Consider the following 9,859-nt stretch of genomic DNA (forward strand, 5'->3'; position numbering starts at 1 on the left):
GGGAAAGCCTGCGAAAAGGAATAAATGAAGAGAGTTCCGGGTAATTTACGATTCTGTTTCGATCTAGTGTGTATTTTGTTATGGAGATTGTGAATCGCTGTGATTTACAGCGTGTATTATAAAAGTAGTGAAGTTTAAAGTGACGAGAAACGTACTGATTCTGAAATTACTGTGTGCTAAAAGTTTATATCGAGGAAGAATGAAATGGTTTAACCAAGAAAGGTCTTGTATCGCTGAAGTTTCTCCGAAATAATTTCTACCGGAAATTAACAAACAAGCAGATACGCAACAGTATATTTGACTTTACAATTACATGATTTTTGTCGGACATTCAGAAATAACCCATCCAACTATAAAAACCATTAGAACAGTATATCTCAAATAAATTGAAATTTTGATATTTTGTAATACTTGCATTGAATATTTATTTATCTATTTATTGAGAGAATAAATATTTTATAGTATGTGTGTATTATTCTATTTCAACCTTGACAACTGCAATATCTAATCTCTGATCATGCGCAACGTAGTCAAAATTACACAATTTTAAGATAAAGTGGTTTTGTTTTGAGATTATATATTTGGAGATCAAGAAGAAGAAATATTTAAATAGAACAGGTAAAAGTTAATATAAGCATTATAGTACATTTCCTGTCAGTGTTCTGAATAGTTAAAAGCAGTGATTGTATTTGTTGTAATATAGATAACCTTAATTGGAGTGAAACGTTTCGTCACTTTTGCGTAAGTTGGAGTAAGACTAAGAGTTAGGCTTAAGCTAGAGTAGTTATTCTTATCTCAAGTATTATTGTTGAATGTTTTATTTTGTAGGTTTTTGGTTTTCAGTTTTATGTCAGACATACTTTCAGCTCACAAAGCCACTTGTAACTTGTTTCTGACATTATACACACTGTAAAAAAATTCCATCAAACGATTTTGGTATAGTTTTTTGTGTTGAATTGAAAAAAATTATTTCAAAACAATTTTGATAAGTTTCGTTTTACTTTTAGATGAAAATACGCTTTATAATTTATATTTGAAATCTTGTGTCTCATTCCTGTGTAAAAACAGCTATGGAACTCATAGAATCAGCTCTTAATTCGATTCACATATGTTCAATCTTCAGAAGTCTGTCATAATATCTAAATATTTGGCTTTGCTTGCAATTCAATTCCAATTTTCATACTAATTTTTTTAATCTTGCAAAATATTAACACAGACTTCAGTTTGTTCAAACATGATCAACATGTAGTATTTCAAGCGTTTTTATATTTTTTTATAACATACACTATGCTTTTTAAAGCTTCAGAGCATTGTACTTACTTATGGGTTTAGTGTTAATTTACATATAACTTACAAGTGTTTAACATATACTCCACTAGGCAAATATAACAGTTGTGAAAATATAAATAACTTCATATTGTAAGCTAATAAATATGAAACCATTTCTTTAAAGTTGTGTATATTTTCAAATGTCACCTTATCTTGGGTATATTAAATTCTGTTGGTCAACTACTCATGCTGTCTAGTTCATATTTATGCTTTATTATACCAGAATCATTATCTTCCCAGTCTATCCCAGCATCAGCCACCAAATACTGAATTATCTTTTGATGTTTCTTATTTCATAATAAATACTGCTATTATTATACATCTAAGAATTTTTATTATTTGGAATGCACTTAACTGATAATTTAAGCAGAATAATTAATCAATTTGTTTGCTTCAATTTGAAGTTTAGAAAATTTTAGCGAATTTTCAAGTTTCTTAATGTGTAGTATTAATATTTTGCAATATATTTAATTAAGTTTATACAGTGAAATTGTTAATATAGTAATTACATTTTGCAAACCATTTTAATTTATCAATTTCAATAATCTTTTAAGGTCTGTTTGTTTTCCACCACTTCTACTATAAATACATTCACACATTTCATTACAAAATATTTACTTATTTGCAGGGATGAATTCAAATTCCAATAATATTTTACATAACTCCATGTCATTGCTGTATTTATTCAGTGGATTGACGTGCTTGTCTCTTACTTTGGGACAATGAATGGTATTGTTACGTCTCTGGTCGTTTGTTAGTTTCCGGAATAAATTATTCCCGAGGAACTTCAGCAATACAAGTCCTTTCTTAAATAAAACTACTTTATTCTTTTTCAATACAACTTTGCAATACACTTAATTTCCACAGTCACTTTAACTTAAACACACACTATAATTCACAATGATTCACGCACTTTACTTACGGTCACTACTGCTCACTTGACTTGATTATCTGTCTTTATATCTCCCTATCTACAACAATATCTCCGCTTTATTTGCTGGGCTTATATACAAAACAGAGGTCATCTGGCAAACACTAGAGTTGCCAGGAATAGTCATGATCCTTCTAGAAACTCATGACATGTTACCAGCGTCACTTGACTTCCGCTGTCATAACAGTATTTTACTGAGGAATTATCCAAAATTTCCCTCATAACTAGTCAAAATTACATTTAGTGTGTTGTATTGTTACTTTACTTTAGATGAAAGGGATTTATATGATTCCAAGAACTGGCTGTATGTGTAACTTGACCATCTTGGTTTAGTTGTCTGCTCCTGTAGCCGTTGTTTGTGTAACTTGACCATCTTGGTTTAGTTGTCTGCTCCTGTAGCCGTTGTTTGTGTAACTTGACCATCTTGGTTTAGTTGTCTGCTCCTGTAGCCATGGTTTGTGTAACTTAACCATCTTGGTTTAGTTGTCTGCTTCTGTAGTCGTTGTTTGTGTAACTTGACCATCTTGGTTTAGTTGTCTGATCTTGTAGCCGTTGTTTGTGTAACTTGACCATCTTGGTTTAGTTGTCTGATCTTGTAGCCGTTGTTTGTGTAACTTGACCATCTTGGTTTAGTTGTCCGCTCCTCTAGCCGTTGTTTGTGTAACTTGACCATCTTGGTTTAGTTGTCCGCTCCTCTAGCCGTTGTTTGTGTAACTTGACCATCTTGACGGCTAGAGGAGCGGACAACTAAACCGTTTGTGTAACTTGACCATCTTGGTTTAGTTGTCCGCTCCTCTAGCCGTCGTTTGTGTAACTTGACCATCTTGGTTTAGTTGTCCGCTCCTCTAGCCGTCATTTGTGTGACTTGACCATCTTGGTTTAGTTGTTCGCTCCTCTAGCTGTTGTTTGTGTAACTTGACCACCTTGGTTTATTTGTCCGCTCCTCTAGCCATGGTTTGTGTAACTTGACCATCTTGGTTTAGTTGTTCGCTCATCTAGCCGTTGTTTGTGTAACTTGACCATCTTGGTTTAGTTGTCCGCTCCTCTAGCCGTTGTTTGTGTAACTTGACCATCTTGAATCCTGGCTCATACTAGTGTTCAGGAAGAAAGGTTCTACCGTGACCTCAGCTACCAAATATTTGAACTTATTTAACTCCCCAACTGGATCATTACACTACACCTCTGAATTTATTTTCACAAGACTGAAATTGAAAGCCAAAATGTGTATTGTAAACAAAAACTTCATAATATGGTGGCTTAATAGAAGGGAAGAATCTAAATTAGTTGCCATTTGTGGAATAAATTACATATGGATACAGTTATAACTTTAAAGACTTGTTTCATTTTTTTTATGATGTACAAAGTAATAACAAATTGGCTTTGGTATTCTGATGTACAACAGAAAAATTGTTTTCACAATTTTCAGATAATGGTTTTTTGATATGGTATTGGATAAACACTTTTTGGATAGATGAAGAGATTCACAGGCTACAATTATTTAGGACTAGTTGCTTTAGTTTGGTAGGTGGAAATGTGGCCTGAGTGAGCCAGATGTCCTTTTATCTTGTTCCTTATTTTAACATTTGTAATTAGTCCATCATATATATTTGTGTAATGTTTGTTACAGGAACATTCCCTTATATTAGACATGAGGTTGAAACCACCACAAGTACCTGATAATCCAAAGAATTTTCGATGCTGTTTCTGTTGTCACGTTCGTACTGGAACCATTGTCCTTGGCATATGGCATTTAGTAAGTATATAATTTATGTCATACTGTAAATATTGAAACTTTTTAACATTTACAGTGATATATCTTGTGGTTAAACGTGTGTGTTGGACCTGGTTTTTTTATCATTTGTTATAGTAACTAATAACAAACTAAAAAACATGCTACTATTTAAAATCCATCCATTACTTTTTTTTTTCTCTGAAGATAGTTTCATTACAAGTCTATCATCAAATAAGTAACTGTATTAAACTACTGTTTCCAAAGTAAAAATGGTCGAACTTGTATACTTTTTGGAATGTCCAAAAGAAAGAGACCATATATCTACAGATCTAGCAATCATTATTTCTTACTCATGTAAACCATCATACAATACTTGCATGTTGTTTCTGTTGTCTACACCAAAAAATTATATTTTAAGACATGTTCTTTTCTTTTATCTGTATGTATTTAAGTTGGAAAATAGAGTTATTATTTTCTGTTATTCTGAAGAAAATGTAATAGAAAGAACTACACAAATTGTACAGAATATGTAATAAAAGGTGTTTAGTTTAGTTTGGACAGAATCTAAAGACTAAGCCTACATTGTATTAATCTAAATACAATTTGAAGACTAAGTACATAAATTCTAGTACAATTCATTATAAATTCATGTCATTGTGTGAAAACATGATTAAGATTTGTCATTTGAAAGTACAAGAAAATACACACACACACACTCTGATGGTGACACTTAATGTATTGTTTGATATAATTAGAGAGTACACTACATTATACACACTGGTGGTGACACTTAATGTATTGTTTGATATAATTAGAGAGTACACTACAATACACACACTGATGGTGACACTTAGTGTATTGTTTGATATAATTAGAGAGTACACTACAATACACACACTGATGGTGACAGTAATACACTGTATATTATTTTGTTTAATTTGAAAGTATTTAAGTATTAAATATAATTTGATATTCAATCAATTATTCATTTAAACCACAGAATCATTCTGACCTGTATTTGACACTAGCGTAATGTTCAGATTTATCTTAGTCAGAGGTTTGTTTCAATCAAAGTTAACATTGTTTAGGACACCTGCAACACTTAGATATACACTTGTTACAGAATCAAATTTTCATTGTTTAGAAGTTAGAATTCTGGTGAGAAGTAAGTTTTCTACTGTTGATGGACAAAATTATTGATAAACTATTTATTTAAAAAACATTTGGGAACAAGCATGTTATTTATGCATAAAAGATGCAAGTTTTTTTCTAAATATGATCATAAATTATTAAAATTATTTTAAAACTTTTATATGATACATGTTACTAGAAATAAAGATATAAGAATTGAAATTTGTTTATTATAACCTGACAGAGCTAATCATATACAGAATATAATAATGTTATTTTAACTGTGACTAACTTAGGTCTTTAGAACTGTTTGGTTAACATTGGTTAATCTGAAGTTCTCTGTTATTATAGTAGAAGTACCTTCTTTCATATAAAAATACTGAAAACTTGGTTACAGTGTTATATTATAGTGGAAGTACCTTCTTTCATGTAAAGGTACTGAAAACTTGGTTACAGTGTTATATTATAGTGGAAGTACCTTCTTTCATGTAAAGGTACTGAAAACTTGGTTACAGTGTTATATTATAGTGGAAGTACCTTCCATGTTAAGATACTGAAAACTTGGTTACTGTGTTATCCAGGTAAAGATATTGAAAACTAGGTTACAGTGTTATATTATAGTGGAAGTATCTTCTTCCATGTAAAGATTCTGAAAACTTGGTTACAGTGTTATATTATAGTAGATTGTATCTTCTTTCATGTTAAAGATTATGAAAACTTGGTTACAGTGTTATATTATAGTAGAAGTATCTTCTTCTTTCCTTCTCCTCCAACCACTGCTGTAGTCTCTCTTTTTGTTTCTTTTCTTTTTCCTCCAACAACTGCTGTAATCTCTCTTGTTTATTTTGTTGTCTCTCTTTTTGTTTCGTTTCTCATTATTCTTGTTTCTTTTGTGTTCTTGTATTGCTGCCATCAAATCTGCTAAGCTGTAGTTTGATTTGCCACTTCCCTTTTCCATCTGTTTTTTTTCTTTTCCGTCCCACTCTCTGACACCAATTTGTTACGTATCTGCTTGTTTGTTCATTTTCGAGGAACTTCAGCGATACAAGTCCTTTCTTCATTAAACTAGTTTATTCTTTCTCAATACAAGTTTTAGTAATATACAGAATTTCCACAGTCACTTTATACTTAACAACTTTTATAACACACTATAAATCACAGCAATTCACACACTTTACTTACGGTGCCTACAGTTCATTTGACTCAATTATCTATCTCTTCAATCTCTCTATCTCTGCCCTTACACTGGTTTTTCTTGCCAGGTTTATATACTAAAAAAAGATAGCATCTAGCAAACACTCGGACATTCGCGGGGTTCCCAGCGTCACTTGACTTCCGCTGTTGTATCAATATGGTTTTCAAACTTTCTAAAATAATGTTATAACTATCAAAAGTTTTACTTTACAAATAAGGTTGATGTAATTCTTAATTTTTATGTTTAGTACTTTAAATTTAGGCTACATGAAGAATATCCAAAAATACTAAGTTTTTACTATGGCTAAGTATGTATGTGTCTAATAAATAAAACAAGTTAACACTGAATTTGTGTACCTTAAACCCAAAGACAGGATCCTTTTTTGGCTTTCCATGTTTTTGTGGCTAATTTATAAATGTTTTTTGAGACAAAAATTTTAAGTTCAATTTTATATGTTAATTTAAACTGTATATTAGTAATGTTGACTCAGAATTATTTTAGAATCACTGTGAATGAAAATGTTCATTTCTGCTAGCTGTAAAGATTTTGCTCGTAAACAACCGAAAAAATAACTTTATCCATATTTTGAGATATAACTATATTTGTTCAACCCACATTAACATGCACCTCCCATATCCTCAATCTTTTAAGAATTTTCTTAACCCTTTCTGACATTATTGTTTGATATTTTTATGGCTAATAGAAAAAGCAAATTCTAAACTATAAACAATTGATTTTTAGTTTTGTTTTATCGGTCAAAGCCAATAGTTTCCCAGGAGAGCTGATGTGTTTAGAATGTAATTTTTAAACCAGTTTATTATTACATTAGTAGACATTGTTCAAAAAGCAATACAACAATAAAATTAAATGAAAGGAGAGTGAAGCTGTTTAGGCTATGTAATTGTCTGTTTCAATCTGCAGTCATTCTCGAGAAAAAAGAAAAGGTACTTTGATTTTATTTCATGTTTTTTCACCTTTTATTACTACAAATGATTTTGATGCAGTTAGTGTTAGGACAGAGTAAATAAAAAGTACAAAGTTGGAGTGAAAAAACCTTTTTACTATTTATATAGGAAGTTCTATAGGTTATGCAAATGAAAAAAGAAACTGTAAGATTAAAAGAAACATAAGCTTGTATTCTGTTTACCAATGTAGAGACTGGTAGTTTCTGATAAATATCTAACAGTTTATTAATTATCACAATTCATGGAAGGTGATTTAAATAAGCTTGTATTCTGTTTACCAATGTAGAGACTGGTATTAAATTACCTTCCACAAATAAGCAAGTTTTATAGAAAACTTAGGTAATATACATTTTGTATTTGGCAATTTAATTTTCTTGATCTACAATTAGTGGTAGGTTATGTTCCTGTTTAGAACTTGTGTATTGTTGTGTATTCCAAGCTATACTTAGATTGTGTTCCAGTTTAGAACTCGTGTATTGTTGTATTCCAAGCTATACTTAGATTGTGTTCCAGTTTAGAACTCGTGTATTGTTGTGTATTCCAAGCTATGCTTAGATTTTGTTCCTGTTTAGAACTCACATATTGTTGTGTATTCCAAGCTATACTTAGATACACTTTATTTAGTATAGTTTTCTTTCGTAGATGCTGCATTTCTTGGCATTTGCTGTCCTGGTCAGTGTGGCTTTTCATCCAAACCTGATTTGCAGCAGATTTGACCAGTGGAATGTCTCTAATATTGACAAGGAGATCAATGTGACAACAAACACAGAAGTTCCACTTTTGTACGACTCTGATTCTACTGCCCAGCTCCCAGAACTTCCAGACTTCAGTGCTGGACCTGCTGCTGAGTTTTTCAAAGTCAAACGTTGGGACCCACGTAAGTACTTGGCTGGGATCAGTGTGTATTAGTGTATTTACTTTTGCCCTATTAAACAGATAACTCTGTAGCATTCTTTCAAGAATAAAAATAAATATACCTATTCAACTACCTTAGCAAGTCATGGAGTTCATAATTCTAGGAGCTAGATATTATATTGAACATCTGCAGGTCACTAATCTACTTTATACATGTTGTACAGAAACACGTCCTAAGTTAACTTTTAACATCTTACAGGTTTACTGTAGAACATCCTACTGTAAATCAAATTACATAGACCAGATGTTAGCATAAAGCCACATATTTGTTTTCTCTAACATGTAGGCATTGTATTGAACAGAACTGTTGCCCAGCAGGTGTGATTTTCAGTGTATGTTTAATTGTAGGATTTTATTGTTTTAATACATGCAGGTGGGTGTGTACTTAAACTGTTTACGGGTGTCATCTAGTTTAAGTTACAAGTATGGTAGTGTCATGAATATCAAATAAAAGTAACAGAGCACTCTTAAGTACTGGAATGAGTGTTTTTCCGCAACATGTGAGAAGAAAAACTTGGATGAAAGTTAATAAAAATAAATAAATTTGCATATCTAAATGAAAACTTTTTCTTGTTTTATTTTCTGCAACATTTTGAACAGATGTCCTTTCTTGTGGTACAATATAATTAGGCTCAGAAATTCCACTGTAACACGGTCTGTATTGCCCAATGAATAGCATCTGCCCGAAATGTCCCACAAAATCAAACTAGAAAAAAGTTTTCTCTTATAAGTAGTTTATCATAGCATTGTGGAGGTACAACATGTTTTGGTGTGGTTATTTAAAACTACCAGTTTTAACATTACTTTTTGATCATTATGTTAGGTTTAAATATCTGATTGTGTTTTGTAACTTCTTACAGAGGAGGTCTTTGTTGCTCTGGCTGTTACATTCTGCACTGGTGTTATAACTTTCCTCCTTGTGTATGGAGCAGTAAGGGTAAGTTGTATTAACGGTGTTTATAATCTTGTTTACCCTGCATAATGTTTTTCCCTTCTCATGGTTAGTTCCTATTTGAAGAAATTTGGGTAAATGATTGATAGCGTTATATATACCTTTCTTACGGTAAGTTTCGGTAAATGACAGATATAACCTTTCTTACATATATGGAGTAGTAAAGATTAAGTTGATTATTGTAACTTTTGTTCAGAATAGTAGGAAAAATAGTTATTTCAGTTGTCTCACCTTTATTTGTATTCATATAGCAAGTATAGTTATGTTTTATATTTAATTTACCTGTATTCATATAGCAAGTATAGTTGTGTTTTATATTTAATTTACCTGTATTCATATAGCAAGTATAGTTGTGTTTTATATTTAATTTACCTGTATTCATATAGCAAGTATAGTTGTGTTTTATATTTAATTTACCTGTATTCATATAGCAAGTATAGTTGTGTTTTACATTTAATTTATCTTTTCTATTCATGTAGCAAGTATTAGTTGTGTTTTACATTTAATTTATCTTTTCTATTCATGTAGCAAGTATTGTTGTGTCTTACATTTAATTTATCTTTTCTATTCATGTAGCAAGTATAGTTGTGTCTTACATTTAATTTATCTCTATTCATGTAGCAAGTATAGTTGTGTCTTACATTTAATTTATCTCTATTCATGTAGCAAGTATAGTTGTGTTTTACATTTAATTTATCTCTATTCATGT

At 31.1% G+C, this 9,859-nt stretch overlaps 1 protein-coding gene across 2 annotated transcripts in view; it reads left to right on the forward strand.

The window, feature by feature from the left end:
• The first annotated feature begins 501 nt into the window (after nt 1-501).
• LOC106476087 (lysosomal-associated transmembrane protein 4A-like) overlaps nt 502-9,859 on the forward strand; it is a 17,767-nt gene continuing 8,409 nt past the window's right edge. The window contains exons 1-4 of one of the 2 annotated variants that reach the window (XM_013936760.2): nt 502-618; nt 3,888-4,013; nt 7,926-8,160; nt 9,059-9,135. In XM_013936760.2, coding sequence (XP_013792214.1) covers nt 3,909-4,013; nt 7,926-8,160; nt 9,059-9,135 — 417 coding nt within the window. In that variant the 5' untranslated portion in view covers nt 502-618; nt 3,888-3,908. Of the gene's footprint in view, nt 619-719; nt 742-3,887; nt 4,014-7,925; nt 8,161-9,058; nt 9,136-9,859 lie in introns of those variants that run through there. The other variant, XM_022380039.1, reaches the window with a different exon arrangement.

The sequence above is a fragment of the Limulus polyphemus genome, unplaced genomic scaffold (assembly GCF_000517525.1).
Source record: "Limulus polyphemus unplaced genomic scaffold, Limulus_polyphemus-2.1.2 Scaffold9776, whole genome shotgun sequence".
In the NCBI taxonomy this organism is placed as follows: domain Eukaryota; kingdom Metazoa; phylum Arthropoda; class Merostomata; order Xiphosura; family Limulidae; genus Limulus; species Limulus polyphemus.